Here is a 25532-nt window from a genome sequence, read left to right as displayed (position 1 = left end):
AAAATGGTATGTAGGATGCAAAAATTAAGGAATCGCAAATTTTGCGATTCGTTAATTTAGCAAAAGCATTTAAGGAATCGCAAATTGCGATTCCTTAAATGCTATGTAAGAAACATTTAATTTTTGCAATTTCACCTTAAGAAATCGCAAATTACTCCAACTTGTAGTTGGTGGTAATTTGCGAATTCTTTTACAAATGCACTTTTTGGCATTTGTAAAGATGCCATGTGGCGCTCATACATTCCCTCTGGGCATGTATGTGCCCCATATGCGCACACATGTAAATTTTAGGGGTGCAGCAGGGTGTCCTTAAGACACCCTTGCACCCTTGAAATTATACTGAATTTGCGATTAGCAAATTGCGAATCGCAAATTGAGAATAACTTCCCATTCCTTCCTATGGGCCTCCTGCGATTAGCAATTTGCTAATCGCAATTAAGGAATTTTAAGAAATCGCTAATAAATGGCGAATTTTTACATACATACCATTTTGCAATGCTCAAATAGCGATTCTCAAAAAATCGCTATTTGAGAATCGCAAATAGGTATATTGATACATCTGCACCCAGATGGCGCAACCAGGGTCGGTCTTTAACTTGGGCGAGCTGGGCCCAGGGTGCCACTTTTCTGAGCCTGCATGGAGCTGTGTGTATTAAGATTTTGCCAAAAGCAGCACCCTTGTGATCTTGCTCCAGTCTGGTCATTGTCCCTCCCCGTTCGTTTCTATATGATTTCCCAGTTTAGAGTGGTTTTGGTCCGTCATTGACATATAGTGGGCAATGTTTTTAACACCCCTTTTATCACCTTCCTTGCCCTCCCTTCACCCTCTGTGCCCTGCTGGCACACACCAACAAAACCATCATCTGCATGAGGCAGCTAAACTATCGGTGCTTTAGGTGAATTGAGGAAAGTCCGGGGTTGTTTCTATTCCGGGTCAGTCACTGCTCAGCCAAGGACTGACCAGTGGACTAATGTCCAAAATTAGAGACATTTTTAGTGCAATACAGGGCGATACAAAGTTACATTTAAAAATCACAAGATTCCTGAAAAGGAAACTCAGCAGACCCGCAGACCTCATTTTGGCAAGCATCCAGATGTGTTTGTTCATCCTCTGGACTCGACTTTTTTCTTGGGGCCACTTAGGCTTGTACATCCTGTTTTCATTGTATATGCCTTAATTCCGATCTATCCTATACGTTGAACCCTTCTTCATTAGACCCTTACATACTCTGCAGTGCTTGAAAGTTGTAATCACTGCAGTGTATGGGGGCGAGTGGTGCAGTCGTTTCTAAACTTTAAAAACCACTGCATAATTTTCAATTCCGTCTGCCTTCTACACATAAGCATATTAAATCAATGCAGGATTTAATTCCAAATCTAGACGTCACAAAGTAATAGGAAAGTTGGCATTGGATTAAAAATCATAACTGCCCTCTCCCACTCTTAAGAATCTTAGGAATGCAATTTTCTATGACATTTCAGGAGTCTCCTTACTAGTGTTTTATAACAAAGCTTTAAATGCAGTATTTAACCTGTCTTAAAGACTACAGACCCCCAATACCATATCGAAATCGTTTCAAATGAAACCTTAAAAAAAAGTAGATTCGTCATCATCGTTTTTTTTACTTACTTTCGATGAAATTGCTGCTGTTGCTGCAAGTAACGGGCAGATTGATAGAATTACCAATGTTAATTTCCAGCCGTATGTAAATCCGATGACGATCCCTGCCACAAAATTTGAAAGATACTGGGCAAACATGGACACTTTGTCTCCAAGGCCATCACGAATGGTATTGATGTCGCTGCGAGAGAAATATAGGATAGGAGGGAGCGAGTGCAGAAAAAGAGGGAGATGGAGAGAATGAATGAGAATGCAAGTTAACTTTTTTCCATACAGAAAGTTAAAACATGCTAAGTCATTATAAAGCGGGAATGCTGGGATTCACTTTACTTTGGTAACTACCCAATCAATAAAATTCGTTAAAGATTGCATTACAAAGTTTATGATTGGCTATCTCACTGTCTCCATTCAAATTGATTTGTCAGCGCAATCAAGGAAAATAGAGCTTGCCCCCTGCTTTGGTAGCAAAAGACAGCTGTGATTTAAGAATTCAGAAAGCCACTTGCCATGGGTGACAGGGATGTCCTACCACAGCAAGCAGGCGAAGGTCGGGTGCAGCCGCAGGTATAAATAAAGAGGTGTTTTTCCTCTCGGGTGGAGTCCAAACCACAATTCTTGTGTGCAGGATGTGAGCAGGACATCATTGACCTTGTCAGCTTGTGTTTGCTTCCCCCACCCCACAGCTCCATCCGCCAGTGGTCTGGCCTCCTGAGCCCCAGGCTCGTAGTCAGAGGCCCTTCTCCACCCGCAGGCCCCCACCTGCGCCTTATCCCTGGTGGCCCAGTGGTGAGATCTTTTTCTGTCCTTTGTTTCTTTTCTATTCTTTTTATTCTATTGCTTGTGTTTCTTTTCTTTTGCTTTATTGCCGTTTCTGTATTTTTTTGTGCTGTCTCTTATTTTAACTGTTTATTTCTGTCCTTTATTCATACTCCCGTTTCCCCATTCCCGACACTGCTAGCTCCCCACGACCCATCCACTTCCAAGCACCATTTACACACCTCTCAGCTTACCAGCCCTTCTGCCTCCCCCACTCTACCTAATGGTGGCACCCATAGGCACTCCAAAGGCAAGCCCTTCTAGCCTGCCCGCGCCTGGACGATGCCATGGACCCGGGTTCCCGGACCCTGCTCCGCTACACCCTCCTCATATTTAACCACAGACATTCCACTGTCTGCCACATGGCATCACCAAACAGACAAAGCCCCTTAACCTGCCACAACTGCACCTTCTCCTGGCTCAAAACACCGACCACCTCAGTTGCATCCTACTCAACACCCACTCCCTCAAAAGACACATTGTGGAGATCTTGGACCTGATCGATTCCATCTTCCCCGATGTCGCCTTCTTTATTGAAACCTGGATGAACCCCACCTCAGCATCGGACTTCCCAACCATCATCCTCAATGGCTACAAAATCATCCACAACGACCACGTCAACTGGCTGGGATGCAGCATTGCTGTAATACATAAAAAAAAAACACCTCACTGTCGTATTTTGACAATGATCGGGTTAGCGTTTAGCTCAGCTACACGAATTCCTTCTTATCTTGACCACATTTGGGGAGGCCATTTTGTATTGCTGGCTTCCATTTTCATGAACATGCTGCCTCGTGGTCAGCATGCCCTTTTTGTCCTTCCTCTGTACCAATGACCATCTAACTTGCCCAGCAACAGGCTATTATTAGTACTGGTCAAGCTTGCGCATGCATAGTCAAACCCTCTGTATTAGTGGACGGTCATCGCTTAGGAATGTTCCCCAAACTGACCGGTGGTACTAAAACTCCTCCCATAAGTTGGCTGTGTTCCAGAAATGTCCTTATATGTACCTAAACTGAGCAAATGTATTCCGCCCACTCTTTTTATTACTGTAAAACTGTATAAAAGAGGTCGCACACCGATGTTCGTGTGATACTTCTTGCATTGCCGAAGGGTGCTGTAGGATTGTACCACCACCCCATGGGGTCTTAATAAACTTGTCTTTTGCATTTCCAGTTTCTGTGCCAACTTCTATGTTACGGTGTCATGGAGTTTTTGCAGAGTATGTAGATCTGAGGAAACCCAATACCACAAATTGGCGACTACGATGGGACTCATCGGCGACTCGGATGCCCGAAGGAGAGGTCGTGACGAAGGATTGGAAACACGCCATGGACGCGTACGCTGCCACTGAGTGACCCGAGTCTTGGCACCCACGGTGTTTTTATTCCTTTCCTTCTGATCTGACCTTCCAGGTGGCGCCGGTCCTCGACTGAGATCCTGATCGGTTGGGTTGTCGTACAGGGCCTGTTTGGCTGATTCGATTAAAGAACTTGGCAGCTGGAACCTGGATATTTGAGAACTTTGTAAGCTTTTGATTGGTAAGATAGTCTACTGACACTTACTGTGGCTTTTTGAATTTGTTTGAGTTAACTAACATTTGGATCTATGATTTGAGTTATATGTGGAGTGCACCTCACATAGGCAGGCAGTGTAGAGATATTTCTCTGACTTTGTATTTGTTTGAATGGCACACCATGTGTAAAACATATTAAATGCCATTTTATGTAATATCGCATTTTCGTGATATTTTGACATGCCTGTTTTAAGCACACTTCGAGGAATGTGCTGTCTTGGAAAAGGTACCACTTATCGAATAAATTAATCTCAACCGGTTCCCCCAGAGGGGACACCTAATCGTGAAATGTATATCAAATTTGGCCTTTCCCCTATTATGTATGGTACATTCTGGCATAAATACACAAAGGCCGATCATGAATTGCAATGGCCACTACATGGGTCGTTTGATTTGCGAAAGGTTCAATATGTGGAGCAATGTTTGTTTCAGCGTAGGTCTAGACAGGATATGTTTGATTGTGTACGTATGTGGGAGACAGCGGTGCGTGGGCGAATGAAGAGTGCACAAGCCTTGGCGGATAAAGAGTAGCAAAAGGCTGCTCGTGATAAGGCTTTACAGCTGCAGGAAAAGGAATTGCAGGAAAAGAAAGAGAGGGAGACACGGGAACTTAATTTGCAAGTTAATTGTCAATTTCCTATTCGACGTCCTCTTTATCCTGTCCTTACTAATGAATTTGATGATTTTTCATTGCTAGACCGTTGCCCGCCTCCGTATGTTTCACCTATGGCTCCGAATGAGGAATTGGATGAAGACGATCAAGGGGATAGTCAAACCAGGCTAAGTGTTGATCGGGCTGCGGAATTGAGTGGGATTGCTCGAAAACGTAATCTTAAATCTATAACTATTTCAGAGGTTGATGACCATATGCGTAAGTGGTCCGAGAGAGAACGGTTGTATTTTCTGAGTCATTTTGGAGACGAAGTTGTTGAACGGTTTAGAAAATATTCATCTGAGTTGGAAGCAAAGGATGTATCAGTTGGTCGTGAGAATTTGCGTAAAGGTATTTTTGTTCTTACAGATGCGGATTCGTTTTTCCAACGGTTGGTCTATCTGCAGGATGAGGCATCACAATTGCGGGCGGCGAAAAAGGCATCAGACTCGGCTGCGCCTGGATCGACGGAGATATCCAAAGAGTGTCCTATCTTTGGAGCAGATAAGAGTTCTACAGTTCATATTATGCCTATGCGAGAAGCTGCATCTTTATATGTCCCTCCTAAAGGGCAAGGTACAGATGATGATAAAACGTCTGTGAATGCAAAGGGTTATTTTATATATAATTGGGTTTACACGCCGTGGAATAGAACAGATGTTATGGCACTTAAGACTGCTCTGCCTGACCCCCGTAAAAATCCAGCAGCTTTCTATGAAGGAGTGGAAGGGGCTATTTCTTCGTGTGTTATGACATTAGTTGATATTGATCATTTCTTTGGGTTAATATTGCCTCCTGATATGTGGAGAGCGATTCGTAAATTCGATGATCGAGCGATTCTGGGTGCAGATTGGAAAGACTTAGCTCAAGCTGATTTGGATAGGAAGCCGGCGTGCAAGCCATGCCAATTAATATTAGATCTTCCGGGGGCTATTTTGAATAAATTGAAAACGCTTGTTCCCTCTAAGAGGATTGATTGGACTATGTTAGCCTCTTGCAAACAGAAACCGGATGAATCAGTTTCTGACTTCTTTTCGCGTTTTGAGGAAGCATTCCATGACTACAGTGGGCAATTATTAACAGAGGACACGGGCAGGCATTTGTTCGTTGACAAGTATGTGGCTAATCTCCTACCGGAGATTGCAAAACGTTTGAAGACTAGTGAAAGTTCCTGGACCACGGCGACCCCTGCTTCTTTATTGACTATGGCTCAGTATTATGAACGACAGGAATTGGAGGCTAAGGAAAGTAGTGATAACAAAACGAAGGAGTTAAAGACGAAGTTGATGTTGGCTCAGGTTTACGCTACACAGCCGAGAGGGAATGATAGGGTTAGACATGGATCGTATGGTACATCTTCCGTTCGTCCGATATTTCTGAGGACCAGTGTGCATACTGTAAACAGTTTGGACATTGGGCTTCAGACTGTCCGGTGCTTCGAGAACAGCGTAATCAGCGTGGTCGAGGAAGTGGAATGACGCGGAATAGTTATTCAGGGTCGAGGGGTGGAGCGAATGATCGTGGTAGGTTTGAAGCGAGGGGTCGTGGTCAGGCTGATCATAATACTTTTGATCGACGGAATCAGTATCAGATAGCTGAGGGTGAGTTTACTGAGCACCAGGATTCTGTACATGCATAGGATTGCGTAGGATGGGATGTGGAATCGGTTGAAGTACCAGTAGATCAAAGGGGTCCATATGTATCAGCGCATGTTTTGGGTTCCACTGATCAGTTTCTGGTCGATACAGGAGCTACTCGCAGTGCTCTGTCCAAACACTTGGTTCCAAGGGCTCCCCTGTCTGGCGAAATAATTACATCAATAGGGTTCGATGGAACACCCTCTCTTAGCCCATTGTCACAACCCCTTACATTTCACATTGACAAATTTACTGCCCCATGTCCGTTTTTGTTGTCACCAAACACTCCAGATAATATCATGGGGTTGGATATGCTTAAATATTTTCGGGCCACTATACGTTGTGCTCCTGAAGGGGTGTGGGTTATTTTGAATGGAAATTACCCAGATGTAGTGAGATTGTGCCTCATGCAAGAGACCGAGGCGTTAGCCTCTCTTCCAAAAACGTTATGGGCTACTACCAACACAGATGTGGGACAGATGATTATCCCTCCTATACGTATCACTGTAAAGGAGGGAGCGTCTTTGCCTCGTGTACCGCAGTATAAAATTTCCAGGGAAGGTGAAATTGCTTTAATGCATATTGTACATGACTTAATTATTGCAGACGTGGTGGAAGAAGTCCCCTATAATGTCTGTAATAGCCCTATTCTTCTGATTTTAAAGAAAGATACAGACACTAAAATCTATCGTTTCATTATTGATTTGAGGGAAATAATAAGATAGTGGTGCCGCAGTACCCAGTGGTGTCTGATATTACCACCTTACTTACTTTGATTCCGCCCACAGCCACTACCTTTACTGTTATCGATTTGAAGAATGCTTTCTTCTCGATCCCCATCCATCCTGATAGCAGATATTTGTTTGGCTTCACATTAAATAACAAATCATATAGATTTTGTCGAGTTCCTCAAGGTTACACTGAAAGCCCTAGCATTTATAGCCAGGCTTTGAAAAGACAGCTTGATTCTTTTGATTTACAGTCTGGAGTGGCTCTCATTCAATATGTTGATGATATCTTACTTGCTTTACAAAAGGGGGTGGTGATGAACAGAGTGTCTGAATTGAGCAGACCACTCTTACCCAGTCCAAAGATCAGGGCTTGATCCATCACCGTTATTTATCTCACTGCCCCATCCCAGCTCAGAACCTGGCTATATGCAAATCAGTCTGTCCCTGGCCCAGTGCATCATGGGAACAGGGCAGACTAAACTACCAAGCCAATTCTTTACCAGAAAGGAGACAAGCTACCGGGGACCGGTTTCTGGCATTTCAGCCTCTTCGGCCCGGCTTGCTTGAATCCTGATGGAGCAGTGAGAAAGGGACTCATGTCTGAGTATACCCTGCCACACCTATAGTGGCCAAAATCGATTTACAAAAGGGGGTGGTGATGAACAGAGTGTCTGAATTGAGCAGACCACTCTTACCCAGTCCAAAGATCAGGGCTTGATCCATCACCGTTATTTATCTCACTGCCCCATCCCAGCTCAGAACCTGGCTATATGCAAATCAGTCTGTCCCTGGCCCAGTGCATCATGGGAACAGGGCAGACTAAACTACCAAGCCAATTCTTTACCAGAAAGGAGACAAGCTACCGGGGACCGGTTTCTGGCATTTCAGCCTCTTCGGCCCGGCTTGCTTGAATCCTGATGGAGCAGTGAGAAAGGGACTCATGTCTGAGTATACCCTGCCACACCTATAGTGGCCAAAATCGATTTACAAAAGGGGGTGGTGATGAACAGAGTGTCTGAATTGAGCAGACCACTCTTACCCAGTCCAAAGATCAGGGCTTGATCCATCACCGTTATTTATCTCACTGCCCCATCCCAGCTCAGAACCTGGCTATATGCAAATCAGTCTGTCCCTGGCCCAGTGCATCATGGGAACAGGGCAGACTAAACTACCAAGCCAATTCTTTACCAGAAAGGAGACAAGCTACCGGGGACCGGTTTCTGGCATTTCAGCCTCTTCGGCCCGGCTTGCTTGAATCCTGATGGAGCAGTGAGAAAGGGACTCATGTCTGAGTATACCCTGCCACACCTATAGTGGCCAAAATCGATTTACAAAAGGGGGTGGTGATGAACAGAGTGTCTGAATTGAGCAGACCACTCTTACCCAGTCCAAAGATCAGGGCTTGATCCATCACCGTTATTTATCTCACTGCCCCATCCCAGCTCAGAACCTGGCTATATGCAAATCAGTCTGTCCCTGGCCCAGTGCATCATGGGAACAGGGCAGACTAAACTACCAAGCCAATTCTTTACCAGAAAGGAGACAAGCTACCGGGGACCGGTTTCTGGCATTTCAGCCTCTTCGGCCCGGCTTGCTTGAATCCTGATGGAGCAGTGAGAAAGGGACTCATGTCTGAGTATACCCTGCCACACCTATAGTGGCCAAAATCGATTTACAAAAGGGGGTGGTGATGAACAGAGTGTCTGAATTGAGCAGACCACTCTTACCCAGTCCAAAGATCAGGGCTTGATCCATCACCGTTATTTATCTCACTGCCCCATCCCAGCTCAGAACCTGGCTATATGCAAATCAGTCTGTCCCTGGCCCAGTGCATCATGGGAACAGGGCAGACTAAACTACCAAGCCAATTCTTTACCAGAAAGGAGACAAGCTACCGGGGACCGGTTTCTGGCATTTCAGCCTCTTCGGCCCGGCTTGCTTGAATCCTGATGGAGCAGTGAGAAAGGGACTCATGTCTGAGTATACCCTGCCACACCTATAGTGGCCAAAATCGATTTACAAAAGGGGGTGGTGATGAACAGAGTGTCTGAATTGAGCAGACCACTCTTACCCAGTCCAAAGATCAGGGCTTGATCCATCACCGTTATTTATCTCACTGCCCCATCCCAGCTCAGAACCTGGCTATATGCAAATCAGTCTGTCCCTGGCCCAGTGCATCATGGGAACAGGGCAGACTAAACTACCAAGCCAATTCTTTACCAGAAAGGAGACAAGCTACCGGGGACCGGTTTCTGGCATTTCAGCCTCTTCGGCCCGGCTTGCTTGAATCCTGATGGAGCAGTGAGAAAGGGACTCATGTCTGAGTATACCCTGCCACACCTATAGTGGCCAAAATCGATTTACAAAAGGGGGTGGTGATGAACAGAGTGTCTGAATTGAGCAGACCACTCTTACCCAGTCCAAAGATCAGGGCTTGATCCATCACCGTTATTTATCTCACTGCCCCATCCCAGCTCAGAACCTGGCTATATGCAAATCAGTCTGTCCCTGGCCCAGTGCATCATGGGAACAGGGCAGACTAAACTACCAAGCCAATTCTTTACCAGAAAGGAGACAAGCTACCGGGGACCGGTTTCTGGCATTTCAGCCTCTTCGGCCCGGCTTGCTTGAATCCTGATGGAGCAGTGAGAAAGGGACTCATGTCTGAGTATACCCTGCCACACCTATAGTGGCCAAAATCGATTTACAAAAGGGGGTGGTGAGGGTCAGAGACTCTGTCCCTCACCACCCCTTGTTGTAAATATTTTTGTCCACCCTAAGCGTGGAAGGGTATACTCAGATGTGAGTCCCTTGCTCATTGCACCATCAGGATTCAAGCAAGCCGGGCCGAAGAGGCTGAAATGCCAGAAACCGGTCCCCGGTAGCTTGTTTCCTTCCCAGTGTAAGAATTGGCTTTTGTAGTTTGGTTTGCCCTGTTCCCATCATGCACTGGGACAGGAACAGACTAATTTGCATACAGCCAGGTTCTGAAACTGGGATGGTGCAGTGAGCTAAAAAACGGTGTTGGATCTAGCCCTGATCTCTTGACTGGGTGAGAGTATTCTGTTTAATTCAGAGACTCTGTCCCTCACCACCCCTTGTTGTAAATATTTTTGTCCACCCTAAGCGTGGAAGGGTATACTCAGATGTGAGTCCCTTGCTCATTGCACCATCAGGATTCAAGCAAGCCGGGCCGAAGAGGCTGAAATGCCAGAAACCGGTCCCCGGTAGCTTGTTTCCTTCCCAGTGTAAGAATTGGCTTTTGTAGTTTGGTTTGCCCTGTTCCCATCATGCACTGGGACAGGAACAGACTAATTTGCATACAGCCAGGTTCTGAAACTGGGATGGTGCAGTGAGCTAAAAAACGGTGTTGGATCTAGCCCTGATCTCTTGACTGGGTGAGAGTATTCTGTTTAATTCAGAGACTCTGTCCCTCACCACCCCTTGTTGTAAATATTTTTGTCCACCCTAAGCGTGGAAGGGTATACTCAGATGTGAGTCCCTTGCTCATTGCACCATCAGGATTCAAGCAAGCCGGGCCGAAGAGGCTGAAATGCCAGAAACCGGTCCCCGGTAGCTTGTTTCCTTCCCAGTGTAAGAATTGGCTTTTGTAGTTTGGTTTGCCCTGTTCCCATCATGCACTGGGACAGGAACAGACTAATTTGCATACAGCCAGGTTCTGAAACTGGGATGGTGCAGTGAGCTAAAAAACGGTGTTGGATCTAGCCCTGATCTCTTGACTGGGTGAGAGTATTCTGTTTAATTCAGAGACTCTGTCCCTCACCACCCCTTGTTGTAAATATTTTTGTCCACCCTAAGCGTGGAAGGGTATACTCAGATGTGAGTCCCTTGCTCATTGCACCATCAGGATTCAAGCAAGCCGGGCCGAAGAGGCTGAAATGCCAGAAACCGGTCCCCGGTAGCTTGTTTCCTTCCCAGTGTAAGAATTGGCTTTTGTAGTTTGGTTTGCCCTGTTCCCATCATGCACTGGGACAGGAACAGACTAATTTGCATACAGCCAGGTTCTGAAACTGGGATGGTGCAGTGAGCTAAAAAACGGTGTTGGATCTAGCCCTGATCTCTTGACTGGGTGAGAGTATTCTGTTTAATTCAGAGACTCTGTCCCTCACCACCCCTTGTTGTAAATATTTTTGTCCACCCTAAGCGTGGAAGGGTATACTCAGATGTGAGTCCCTTGCTCATTGCACCATCAGGATTCAAGCAAGCCGGGCCGAAGAGGCTGAAATGCCAGAAACCGGTCCCCGGTAGCTTGTTTCCTTCCCAGTGTAAGAATTGGCTTTTGTAGTTTGGTTTGCCCTGTTCCCATCATGCACTGGGACAGGAACAGACTAATTTGCATACAGCCAGGTTCTGAAACTGGGATGGTGCAGTGAGCTAAAAAACGGTGTTGGATCTAGCCCTGATCTCTTGACTGGGTGAGAGTATTCTGTTTAATTCAGAGACTCTGTCCCTCACCACCCCTTGTTGTAAATATTTTTGTCCACCCTAAGCGTGGAAGGGTATACTCAGATGTGAGTCCCTTGCTCATTGCACCATCAGGATTCAAGCAAGCCGGGCCGAAGAGGCTGAAATGCCAGAAACCGGTCCCCGGTAGCTTGTTTCCTTCCCAGTGTAAGAATTGGCTTTTGTAGTTTGGTTTGCCCTGTTCCCATCATGCACTGGGACAGGAACAGACTAATTTGCATACAGCCAGGTTCTGAAACTGGGATGGTGCAGTGAGCTAAAAAACGGTGTTGGATCTAGCCCTGATCTCTTGACTGGGTGAGAGTATTCTGTTTAATTCAGAGACTCTGTCCCTCACCACCCCTTGTTGTAAATATTTTTGTCCACCCTAAGCGTGGAAGGGTATACTCAGATGTGAGTCCCTTGCTCATTGCACCATCAGGATTCAAGCAAGCCGGGCCGAAGAGGCTGAAATGCCAGAAACCGGTCCCCGGTAGCTTGTTTCCTTCCCAGTGTAAGAATTGGCTTTTGTAGTTTGGTTTGCCCTGTTCCCATCATGCACTGGGACAGGAACAGACTAATTTGCATACAGCCAGGTTCTGAAACTGGGATGGTGCAGTGAGCTAAAAAACGGTGTTGGATCTAGCCCTGATCTCTTGACTGGGTGAGAGTATTCTGTTTAATTCAGAGACTCTGTCCCTCACCACCCCTTGTTGTAAATATTTTTGTCCACCCTAAGCGTGGAAGGGTATACTCAGATGTGAGTCCCTTGCTCATTGCACCATCAGGATTCAAGCAAGCCGGGCCGAAGAGGCTGAAATGCCAGAAACCGGTCCCCGGTAGCTTGTTTCCTTCCCAGTGTAAGAATTGGCTTTTGTAGTTTGGTTTGCCCTGTTCCCATCATGCACTGGGACAGGAACAGACTAATTTGCATACAGCCAGGTTCTGAAACTGGGATGGTGCAGTGAGCTAAAAAACGGTGTTGGATCTAGCCCTGATCTCTTGACTGGGTGAGAGTATTCTGTTTAATTCAGAGACTCTGTCCCTCACCACCCCTTGTTGTAAATATTTTTGTCCACCCTAAGCGTGGAAGGGTATACTCAGATGTGAGTCCCTTGCTCATTGCACCATCAGGATTCAAGCAAGCCGGGCCGAAGAGGCTGAAATGCCAGAAACCGGTCCCCGGTAGCTTGTTTCCTTCCCAGTGTAAGAATTGGCTTTTGTAGTTTGGTTTGCCCTGTTCCCATCATGCACTGGGACAGGAACAGACTAATTTGCATACAGCCAGGTTCTGAAACTGGGATGGTGCAGTGAGCTAAAAAACGGTGTTGGATCTAGCCCTGATCTCTTGACTGGGTGAGAGTATTCTGTTTAATTCAGAGACTCTGTCCCTCACCACCCCTTGTTGTAAATATTTTTGTCCACCCTAAGCGTGGAAGGGTATACTCAGATGTGAGTCCCTTGCTCATTGCACCATCAGGATTCAAGCAAGCCGGGCCGAAGAGGCTGAAATGCCAGAAACCGGTCCCCGGTAGCTTGTTTCCTTCCCAGTGTAAGAATTGGCTTTTGTAGTTTGGTTTGCCCTGTTCCCATCATGCACTGGGACAGGAACAGACTAATTTGCATACAGCCAGGTTCTGAAACTGGGATGGTGCAGTGAGCTAAAAAACGGTGTTGGATCTAGCCCTGATCTCTTGACTGGGTGAGAGTATTCTGTTTAATTCAGAGACTCTGTCCCTCACCACCCCTTGTTGTAAATATTTTTGTCCACCCTAAGCGTGGAAGGGTATACTCAGATGTGAGTCCCTTGCTCATTGCACCATCAGGATTCAAGCAAGCCGGGCCGAAGAGGCTGAAATGCCAGAAACCGGTCCCCGGTAGCTTGTTTCCTTCCCAGTGTAAGAATTGGCTTTTGTAGTTTGGTTTGCCCTGTTCCCATCATGCACTGGGACAGGAACAGACTAATTTGCATACAGCCAGGTTCTGAAACTGGGATGGTGCAGTGAGCTAAAAAACGGTGTTGGATCTAGCCCTGATCTCTTGACTGGGTGAGAGTATTCTGTTTAATTCAGAGACTCTGTCCCTCACCACCCCTTGTTGTAAATATTTTTGTCCACCCTAAGCGTGGAAGGGTATACTCAGATGTGAGTCCCTTGCTCATTGCACCATCAGGATTCAAGCAAGCCGGGCCGAAGAGGCTGAAATGCCAGAAACCGGTCCCCGGTAGCTTGTTTCCTTCCCAGTGTAAGAATTGGCTTTTGTAGTTTGGTTTGCCCTGTTCCCATCATGCACTGGGACAGGAACAGACTAATTTGCATACAGCCAGGTTCTGAAACTGGGATGGTGCAGTGAGCTAAAAAACGGTGTTGGATCTAGCCCTGATCTCTTGACTGGGTGAGAGTATTCTGTTTAATTCAGAGACTCTGTCCCTCACCACCCCTTGTTGTAAATATTTTTGTCCACCCTAAGCGTGGAAGGGTATACTCAGATGTGAGTCCCTTGCTCATTGCACCATCAGGATTCAAGCAAGCCGGGCCGAAGAGGCTGAAATGCCAGAAACCGGTCCCCGGTAGCTTGTTTCCTTCCCAGTGTAAGAATTGGCTTTTGTAGTTTGGTTTGCCCTGTTCCCATCATGCACTGGGACAGGAACAGACTAATTTGCATACAGCCAGGTTCTGAAACTGGGATGGTGCAGTGAGCTAAAAAACGGTGTTGGATCTAGCCCTGATCTCTTGACTGGGTGAGAGTATTCTGTTTAATTCAGAGACTCTGTCCCTCACCACCCCTTGTTGTAAATATTTTTGTCCACCCTAAGCGTGGAAGGGTATACTCAGATGTGAGTCCCTTGCTCATTGCACCATCAGGATTCAAGCAAGCCGGGCCGAAGAGGCTGAAATGCCAGAAACCGGTCCCCGGTAGCTTGTTTCCTTCCCAGTGTAAGAATTGGCTTTTGTAGTTTGGTTTGCCCTGTTCCCATCATGCACTGGGACAGGAACAGACTAATTTGCATACAGCCAGGTTCTGAAACTGGGATGGTGCAGTGAGCTAAAAAACGGTGTTGGATCTAGCCCTGATCTCTTGACTGGGTGAGAGTATTCTGTTTAATTCAGAGACTCTGTCCCTCACCACCCCTTGTTGTAAATATTTTTGTCCACCCTAAGCGTGGAAGGGTATACTCAGATGTGAGTCCCTTGCTCATTGCACCATCAGGATTCAAGCAAGCCGGGCCGAAGAGGCTGAAATGCCAGAAACCGGTCCCCGGTAGCTTGTTTCCTTCCCAGTGTAAGAATTGGCTTTTGTAGTTTGGTTTGCCCTGTTCCCATCATGCACTGGGACAGGAACAGACTAATTTGCATACAGCCAGGTTCTGAAACTGGGATGGTGCAGTGAGCTAAAAAACGGTGTTGGATCTAGCCCTGATCTCTTGACTGGGTGAGAGTATTCTGTTTAATTCAGAGACTCTGTCCCTCACCACCCCTTGTTGTAAATATTTTTGTCCACCCTAAGCGTGGAAGGGTATACTCAGATGTGAGTCCCTTGCTCATTGCACCATCAGGATTCAAGCAAGCCGGGCCGAAGAGGCTGAAATGCCAGAAACCGGTCCCCGGTAGCTTGTTTCCTTCCCAGTGTAAGAATTGGCTTTTGTAGTTTGGTTTGCCCTGTTCCCATCATGCACTGGGACAGGAACAGACTAATTTGCATACAGCCAGGTTCTGAAACTGGGATGGTGCAGTGAGCTAAAAAACGGTGTTGGATCTAGCCCTGATCTCTTGACTGGGTGAGAGTATTCTGTTTAATTCAGAGACTCTGTCCCTCACCACCCCTTGTTGTAAATATTTTTGTCCACCCTAAGCGTGGAAGGGTATACTCAGATGTGAGTCCCTTGCTCATTGCACCATCAGGATTCAAGCAAGCCGGGCCGAAGAGGCTGAAATGCCAGAAACCGGTCCCCGGTAGCTTGTTTCCTTCCCAGTGTAAGAATTGGCTTTTGTAGTTTGGTTTGCCCTGTTCCCATCATGCACTGGGACAGGAACAGACTAATTTGCATACAGCCAGGTTCTGAAACTGGGATGGTGCAGTGAGCTAAAAAACGGTGTTGGATCTAGCCCTGATCTCTTGACTGGGTGAGAGTATTCTGTTTAATTCAGAGACTCTGTCCCTCACCACCCCTTGTTGTAGATATCTTACTTGCAGCAGACACGCAGGAACAATGTGAAGTGAGTAGTCTTTCCCTGCTTTCTTTTCTTGCCCAGAATAATCACAAAGTCTCTAGGAAAAAGCTACAATATTGTAGACCAAAGGTGACCTACCTCGGTCATCTTTTGTCTAAGGAGGGACGTGCATTGACATCTGATCGAATTCAAGCAATCTTAGATACACCAGTCCCTCGCACTCAGAAAGATGTTCGTGCTTTCATAGGTTTAACGTCTTTTTGTAGACAGTGGATAATGGGGTTCTCACACATTATGAAACCTTTGTTAGCATTGTTGTCCAAATCTACACCGATCCCCCTTGAATGGACAGATGAATGTCAGAATGCTTTTGAGCAATTGAGACAAGCCCTTTGTTCTGCACCAGTGCTAGGTACACCAGATTACACAAAGATTTTTACATTATATGTACACGAGAAAGATGGGTGTGCATTGTCAGTCTTAGCGCAGACACACGGGGATAAACAGAGACCTTGTGCGTACTTCTCAGCAGTACTTGATCCTGTAGTACGAGGATTACCTGGGTGTTTTCGAGCAGTTGCAGCAACAGCAGTGGCTATACGACAGAGTGAGGGAATAGTTTTGTCACACAAATTGTTGGTGTTAGTTCCCCATGCGGTAGACGCTCTGCTAAACCAAACAAAAACCCAGTATCTAACTAGTGCACGTTTAACAGGATATGAGTTAACACTGTTGGCGCCACATATTACACTGAAGAGATGTGCCACTTTGAACCCTGCTACTTTATTCCCGTATCCAGTTGGTGAGACCCAGTAGGAAGAACACCATGATTGTGTTTTCCTGACTGAAGAACAAACAAAGGGTCGTATTGACTTACAGGATACGCCACTTCCAGTTGTAGATGGGGAACTGTGGGTTGATGGATCGTGTTTAAGGTTGCCAGATGGTACAACTTCTGCAGCCTATGCGATCACGACACTTAAGACAGTGGTAGAAACAGCACGAATACCGCAAAAATCGGCCCAAGCAGCTGAATTGATAGCCTTAACGAAAGCATGTGAATTAAGTGCTGGTTTATGTGTGAATATCTACACTGATAGCCGGTATGCCTTTGGAGTAGTGCACGATTTTGGCCTACTCTGGAGGGAACGAGGATTTTTGACTTCGCACGGAGTGCACATTATGCATGGAGAATTAGTACGTGATCTTCTGAATGCGCTATTGTACCCAAAGAAAGTAGCGATAATCAAATGCAGTGCACATAAGAAAGTGACAGACAAAGTAGGACAAGGAAACGCTTTCGCAGATCGCATAGCGAGGGAAACTGCTATGTTACAAAATGTCTCGCCAATGTATGTGGTGAAATCACAGGCTGAGCGATGGCATGATGCTAGAGAGGAGATCTTAGACATTCAGAAATCAGCATCTGAAGCAGAACTTGCAACCTGGGCATCAGAGGGAGTGTTGGATGATGAGGGTTGCTGGAGGAGCAAAGATATGGAGAGATGGAAATTGCCTGCCGCTACTTGCAAGCAATGGTTCAAATGACACATGGGTTGGCACATGTTGGAGCTCTTGCAATTACTAAATTGCTTACACGTGTTTGGGAGCATCCTGAGATTGCCAATACGGCCAAAAGAGTAGTCCAGACCTGTCTGATATGCTTACAGTACAATCATGCTAAAGGGACTTATACTCTGAAAAGAGGGTTTGTTCCACCTACTGCACCATTAGAAGTACTACAAATGGATTACATCCAGCTTGAGCGTTGCAATAATCTTAAGTATGTCTTAGTGGTGGTGTGTGCTTTCAGTTAATGGATTGAGGCCTTCCCCTCGAAGGATAATACAGCCTTAACAACAGCTAAGGTCCTGCTCAAAGAGTACTTCCCACACTATGGTGTTTGTAAATTTTTGTGGAATGATAATGGTCCTCATTTTGTCGGGAAAATAGTGGAGTACGTCCTGAAAGGATTGGGGATTCAGCAAAAGTTTCATGCTGTATTCCATCCGCAGTCAACAGGTCTGGTAGAAAGTAGAAGTTGAAGCTAGCAAAGATCGTGGCATCTACTGCTTTGAAATGGCCGGGTGCCCTGCCTCTAGCATTGTTATCTATTAGATCAGTACCACATTCCCGAACTGGCCTCACACCTTATGAAGTGGTGTTTGGAAGGCCTATGAATATATGGGGAGTTCCTAAGCCTCGTTTACTACATGATGTGCCTTGTATAATGATGAACGATTATTTGGCACAATTAACAAATGATTTACTCTCTATCATCAACAGGTTCGAGAAGCGCTCCCCGACAATTCCATTGGAGAGGCTCACAATCTTCGTCCTGGGGACTATGTCATGATCCGATCGTTTGAGAGAACCAGCAGCTTGGAGCCGAGGTGGTGTGGCCCTGAGCAAGTGTTGTTGGCAACTCGAACGGCCGTGCGAGTCAAGAATAAGAAGCGGTGGGTGCATTCTACTCATTGTCGTCGTGTCTCTCCGGATCTGGTGAACCCCACTGTGCTGTCTGATTATCGAGACATCTTGGACGCAGAGAAAAGCCCAGCTACTGCATCTACTGAATCGGAGGGAGCCTTCCCGGACCACACTGTTTCTGGTGGAGAAAGATACAATCTACGGCCAAGGAGAGCTGTTGTTTTGTGCAAGACTGGTTGAGTTACCGCTCTGAGGTTTGTGAAAACGGAAGCCGAGAATATCAAGGGGGGGGATCAGTTCTGCCCAGTGTAGCGACACCCGTCTTGAATCTCGGAGAAGAAACCAGCGGCTACCTCGGAGCTCAGCACTCACATTTTTATTTTTTTATTACTTTTGTTTTGAGACTTTTTGTGCTTTGAACTATGGCACCTACTATGATGAGAAACAAGAGAGTTCTTGGTGCCGTGCTTTTTGTTACGACCATAGTGGTAATAGCAGTAATAGCTTGGGTTGTAGAACGATTGATTCCTGCAAGAGAATATTTATTGCCTACTACCCCAATCCCATCTGAACATTTTCATTTCACTTTACCTTATCATGAAGAAAGACATCGACAGACTTATTTAAATAACAGTTTCATTCAAATTCTGCATCACACCCATAATATGACGAACACTTCGAACTGTTGGGTATGTGGAATGTTGCCTGGACACCAAAGGAAAGGAGGCACTCCGCTTATTCCTCTTCCGTTCTCTCATAATGGTTCTTGTAATGCTTGGTACACTCTTCTGTTTACTTTGAGATGGCCGACAAAAGGTGGACTGCTTTTCAGGCTTAATAAAGTTTGCTATAATAACAGAGATGGTTACCCGCAAGCAGAAGGAACCAAATTCGAGTGGGAAGAATATCGACCAGATAATGTGTCGTTGCCTCGTGTTTACACTAATCAAAGACGTACAAATATGTCTAGTTTACATGTGATTACAGTTATTGACAACAAAGCTGATCTATGTGTCCGAAATAAAGGTACTATCCCGGTAGGGAGAAGTGAATGTAATACTACTCTCACCTTTGACACGCCAAATGGTATTGCCTTTGTAGCTTCATGAAATACTTACTTCATCTGTGGAAATAAAGGTTATCACCGTCTTCCTATTGGGTGGTCAGGAACATGTTACATATCCTTTGTATTACCCCCTGTGTTTATTGCCCCACCCATGTATCATAATGACTTTGTATTATATCATGATTTTATATTAAACAGAGTGAAGAGAACATTAGCAATTGATGAGATTGACCCAACAGACACCTCCTTGCAGCAATATGTCGATTTTAATTTAGGCCTCTTTTCATTTGTTGGTGCTGCCCTAAATAGAAGAAAAATAAGACGGCTAACACGTGTTGTAGAAGTTGTTGCTAATGAAACAGTTTTTGCCTTGGGAATTTGACTGAGGAACTTCAAATTACTAGAATTGTAATGCTCCAGAACCGTATGGTTCTAGATGTAGTGTTAGCTGATCGTGGGGGTGCATGCCGCATTATCGGTAGTAGTTGCTGTGTATATGTCCCTGATAATTCACCTTCTGTGTATGATGCTATTTCTAAATTTCATAAAATAGCTGCTGAAATACATCCTGAAAACGGTACATGGACATTCTCAAACTGGTTCTGGACTTTGCTCAGCACTTGGGGTTGGAAACTATTAACTATTCTATGTATAATAATTGGGATACTCTACTTCCTTTGCCTGTATTCAATGTGGCCCTATGTTATATTCTATGTGTATTACTGCTTGTATTCCATCCAAACGAGCCATTGCTAAGAATGAACAAATGATTAATCGAGAAATAACGAATATTATGTTGATTAATACTGATGATGAGTATCCTGATTACTTCCATTATGAGGTAGCTTCAGCTAAACGCTAAATGGGTCGTCTGTCGTATTTTGACAATGATCGGGTTAGCGTTTAGCTCAGCTACACGAATTCCTTCTTATCTTGACCACATTTGCGGAGGCCATTTTGTATTGCTGGCTTCCATTTTCATGAACAAGCTGCCTCGTGGTCAGCATGCCCTTTTTGTCCTTCCTCTGTACCAATGACCATCTAACTTGCCCAGCAACAGGCTATTATTAGTACTGGTCAAGCTTGCGCATGCGTAGTCAAACCCTCTGTATTAGTGGACGGTCATCGCTTAGGAATGTTCCCCAAACTGACCGGTGGTACTAAAACTCCTCCCATAAGTTGGCTGTGTTCCAGAAATGTCCTTATATGTACCTAAACTGAGCAAATGTATTCCGCCTACTCTTTTTATTACTGTAAAACTGTATAAAAGATGTCGCGCACCGATGTTCGGTGTGATACTTCTTGCATTGCCGAAGGGTGCTGTAGGATTGTACCACCACCCCATGGGGTCTTAATAAACTTGTCTTTTGCATTTCCAGTTTCCGTGCCAACTTCTATGTTACGGTGTCATGGAGTTTTTGCAGAGTATGTAGATCTGAGGAAACCCAATACCACAACTCACAACCAGCTCCGATGACCACTCACCCGACATGAAACTCCTTCACTTCCAGATCCAGACCAACCCGAACCATCACCCTCCACAGCACTATAATCAATGGACCTCTCTGACCTCACCTTCTCTTCAGCTGAGCCATAGCCAACTTCATTGCCCACCACTCTTTCACCTCTACGGGCTACATCCTCCTCGGTGATCTCAATTTCCATCTGGACAACCTCGATGACCACAACACCTCATCCCTACTGGAGAAGCTTGCCACTTTTGGACTCAAACAACTGGTCTTCTCTCCAACCCACTCAGCAGGACACATGCTTGACCTAATCTTCTCCACAAACAACAATATTCTCTTCAGTCACACCTCCCAGCCACATTGGACAGACCACCACAGCGTCCACTTTGCCTTCACCAAACCCACCGTGCACCACCTCACCCACAGCTATCCCAACAGAAGCTAGTACAAGGGCACTGAAGATCAGCTCACCACCTCCCTCAGCAAATCCCCACCACTGACATCCATGGATGCCAATGCCTCATCATGCAACCTCCACCTTTGAATTTCCAACTGCACCAACACTCTGGATCCCCTCAGGTTGCTCTCAGGCAAGCAGCCCTCCAAGAAAGCCACCTGGTTCTCTCCCACCCTCTAAGTGTCCAGGCACACCTACAGATGACTAGAGAAAAGATGGAGGAGCAGCAAGATCATGGCAACCTTCAAAACAGTCATCACCACAAACCACCACTTCATAAGAACAATAAAGAGAACATATATGAATGCAACAACCCCAATGCACACAACAGCAAAGAATTCTTTACATGGTAAAAAAAAATGCCCAAACCAGCACAGAGACAGCAGCCATGCCCCCCACTCAAAACCTCTGTGACAACCTTGCCACCTTCTTCCACAGCTTGATCAAGGAGATCTAGGACAGCTTTGCAAAACCAAGAAGCACTCCCCCACCTGCAACCACTGCACCGAATGGCTCCAGATCTCAGCAGGCCCTGCTGAACTAGACCACCCTCACCTCTGATGACACCTTCAGGATCATTAAGAGCATCCACTCCTTTCCTCACCATATCTTCAACAAAGCTGGTACCTCCATTGCACCCAAACTTTGCCACACCATCAACTTCTCCTTTGAGTTCACCACCTTCCTCAAAGACTGGAAACAGGCAGAAATAAACAACCTGCTGAAGAAATCCTCTGCCGCCCTAACAGATCTCAAGAACTATAGACCCATCTCTTTGCTCCCCTTCCCAGACAAAGTCATTGAGAAGTCCATCAAGGGCCAACTCGCCAAGTTCATCGAAACAAACCACATCCTGGACCTTTCCCAGTCGAGATTCAGAAGCAACCACAGCACCAAGACCACTCTCCGTCCCAGATGACATCTGCTCCCTCTGCGACTGACCCAAGACTGCAGCCCTCATCCTCCTAGACCTCTAGGCTAACTTCGACACAGTCTCCCACCACAACCTCTGCGCAAGTCTCCATGATGCCAGCATCTGCGACAAAGCCCCTGAATTGATCTGCTCCTTCCTCACTGGCTGAACACAGAGAGTCAGACTTCCACAGTACTACTCAGACCTACAGAGATCAGATACAGAATACCTCAGAGATCCCCAGTGAGCACCACCCACTTCACATCAACATGGCCATCAGAAGCCACAGACTCAACACTGCTCCTACACCGAAGACAGGCAGCTGATTCTCTCATCCTCACAGACAAATCCACAGCCTCCAAGAGCAGCTTCCTTCAGTGGAATGAAGGTGTTTGCCACCAGGAAGAAGGACAGCTGTCTCAAACAAGACTGAAGTCCTCATCCTGGGCTACACCCTCTTTGCCTGGTATGACTCCTGGTGGCCCACAGTGCTCAGAACCCCCTCTACCGACGGGCCATGCAAGAAACCTCCGAATCATCCTAGGGTCCTCACTCTCTGCCAAAACAATGCAGTTTCATCCTCTTGCTTCCACATGCTCTGCCTGCTTCAGAAGATCTTCAAGTGGATCCCCTCTGAGTCCAGCAAAACAGTCACTCATGCTCTGGTGAGCAGCAGACTCGACTAATGCAATGCACTCTATACCGGCACTACCCAAAAACTCCTTAAGAAACTGCTGAACATCCGGAGCGCCTCTGCCAGACTCTTCCTGAACATCCCCCACTGCAACCACATCACTGGCCACCTGAGTGACCTTCATTGGCTAACTACCAACAAAACAATCACCTCCAAGCTCCCCACACATGCCTACAAAGCCTGCCACAATGCAGGACCAACATACCTCTGCCACTGCCTCTCCTACTACACTCCCATCATACAACTCCACCCCGCTGACCTTGGCCACAATCCCACGGACCCCAAGACCACAGCTGGAGGAAGATCCTACTCATACCTCACTGCGATGATCTGAAAATCCGTGCCTCTTCATCTCAGACAATCACCGTCACAGCCTTAATTCAGGATGGACCTCAAGACTTGGCTCTTCAAATGAACAGCAGACCCACCATCCCCAACTCAGCACCTTGAGACCCAAACTGGCGAGAATAGGTGCTTTACAAGAATCCCGATGTATTGATTTATGTAGGGCACTGGGAGGGACTGGGTGGTTCCACTACACAGCCACAAAACAGAGTACTACAGACCTGTCACAACCCTGGCACTGGTGTCACTGCACCTGCTGCTTTATTGATAGAAACACACTAGCTAGCATTAATTAAGCTGTTCTATTTTCCCTTAGCAGTATTTATCTATTTTTGTTATCGGTAATGGCCTTATGTTATTTCATGTGGTTTTGTTGTGTGTATGAGTGTATTAGCAACACATTTATTAAGTTTTGAGTTTTAACTCCTTTGCTGCGGCGGCAATTCCGCCGCAGCGCTAGGGGGGGCCCGAGCGGCGCTCGCATGCTCGTGACGGTTGCGCTGTGCTCATGACGGAGCGGTTCCGTCATGGCCCCGCACGCTTAATAGAACGCGCCGCGTAGGCACAGCTCAGCCGATGCTCATGACGGAGCGGCTCCGTCATGAGCATGGGAGGGGTTAAAGAATAACTGTTTTGGAATAGAGTTATAAACTACCTGTAAAATGGCTGTGCATGTTAACACAGTAAAATAATCTTCTAAACCACTGTCAATTTGTATATATTCCAGCTGTGATTGATCAGCACAAACATTTAACTATTGCATCACTGAGATAATTTGCTACAAATTATTTCCTCTTGCAGTATCTCCTTAGGTTGCTTGTTTTCTTTTCTTTGGGGACCTGCCCGGTCATTTGGGGCTGAATTTGTCCCATTGGGGCAGGTTCAAGACTGATTTGCATATGACTTGGTACAAACTGAGGTGGCTCACTGGATAAAAGTGATAGGTTGGCATGCTACCCCAAGAGATTGCCAGTAGTTAGACAAATTGCAAGCTTGTCTCCCATCACCTTTTGTGTGTTTGATATGGGTATGTCCAGACATGGGTATAGTGTTGAATGTGCCACTGGAACCAATTAATACGTAACTAAAGATCCCTAACAGGGTAAACAAAGTTTTGGGTTGTTTGCAGTTTTGGGTTGTTTGTGGTTTTGGGCGGCTTGCGGTTTTGGGCTACTTGAAGACTTAGGGGGTGATTCTGATCTCTTTAGGAAACTCATCCGACTGAAATGGTTTTGGAATAGTTTCCGCATGAATTGGGTTCTGTGAATCCGACCGACCGATTACGATGCTTCCGTACATCATTCGGTCAGATTTACATTGACTTTAATGGGAGCCCGTGTTCCGAACGAGAGCACAGGTTCTTATTGCAAAAAAGGGTTGTTTGGGGAAACCATGCACCCTGTGATGTGCACCCTATGGTGCCTGCCACACTGTACATGGTTTAACAGAAGGGTCCCACTGGTACCCCCACGGGCCCCAACGGGATACCTCAGGGTGAAGGGGTGCCTGCTACAGGCCCCCAAAGGCAGATTTCGACAGCCATTTCATGGTTGTAAACCTTGTCCATTGAGATGTACGAATCAGCTCTGAACGACTCAGTCTGTCCAAATGCCGTTCGGAACTGAATAGGACAGCCTGAACTGTTTCCTTGGATCCTAATTGGTCATCCAGAAAAGTGTCTGATTTGGTCGGAAACATAGGATCCAAATCAGATTTGCAGACTCCAAATCTTGTTCAGAGCCTTTCCGGAGGGAATTGTAATCAACCCTTTAGTCTGGAAGTTCATGTTGGACTGTTCCTACCAGAGCAGGCTCTAGACCAATTTGCAGATGACTGGGTCCAAACTGAGGTGGATTAGTGGACAAAAGGACAATGGGTTGGAATCCTGCTCGGAGAGAATGCAAGGGATTAGATAAACTGCAAGCAGTTTTTATGCCATCTTTTGTGCTTTTGATTTGATGCCCTAAGTGGCCTAGGGTGTGCCCTGTGCTTAATGTGCAACTAGAACCAAGTTACACTTGACGACAAGCCCCAACCAGTGCAAAACCGATATTGGGTTGCTTGTGTTCCGGTTTAGTGATGATGTAGGCTGGCAGTTCGGGCTGTACAGTTCCTAATGGAGCAGCGTCAAGAACGATTTGCATGTGTCTGGGTCCAAACTGATGTAACTTAGTGGACAAAGGAGTGATGAGTTGGAATGCTATCACGAAAGATTGCCAATGTTTGGACAAATTGCTAACATTCCTTCATTACCTTTTGTGTTTGATGTGACTCACTGTCACAACACACACATGCTTGGAGTTTGTTTTTAAAGCAAATATGATGTGAACAGCAGCTCTGCTAACAGTGAAATACTACGGCCATATCGCAAACAAGGCTCACTTTCAGTGAATGGAACTGTGTGTCTAATTTGAATTAAATTGGGCTGTCATGTTGTGCATGAGATATCTAGGTAAATGTACAAGCTAGTAATCGAGTTGCAGACAGCA

The 25532-nt window shown here is 46.1% G+C and overlaps 1 protein-coding gene across 1 annotated transcript in view; it reads right to left on the bottom strand.

Annotated features, from left to right (window-relative positions):
- LOC147670600 (ATP-dependent translocase ABCB1-like) overlaps positions 1 to 20830 on the bottom strand; it is a 254105-nt gene extending 233275 nt beyond the window's left edge. The window contains exons 1-2 of the mRNA XM_086948139.1: positions 20736 to 20830; positions 1631 to 1802 (exon numbers count right to left, since the gene is read on the bottom strand). Of these exons, the coding sequence (XP_086804265.1) occupies positions 1631 to 1802; positions 20736 to 20830 (267 nt within the window). The remainder of the gene's footprint in view (positions 1 to 1630; positions 1803 to 20735) is intronic.
- Positions 20831 to 25532: the final 4702 nt, after the last annotated feature.

The sequence above is a fragment of the Lissotriton vulgaris genome, unplaced genomic scaffold (assembly GCF_964263255.1).
Source record: "Lissotriton vulgaris unplaced genomic scaffold, aLisVul1.2 SCAFFOLD_3063, whole genome shotgun sequence".
Taxonomy (NCBI): Eukaryota; Metazoa; Chordata; class Amphibia; order Caudata; family Salamandridae; genus Lissotriton; species Lissotriton vulgaris.
This window is presented reverse-complemented; position numbering and strand designations above follow the sequence as displayed.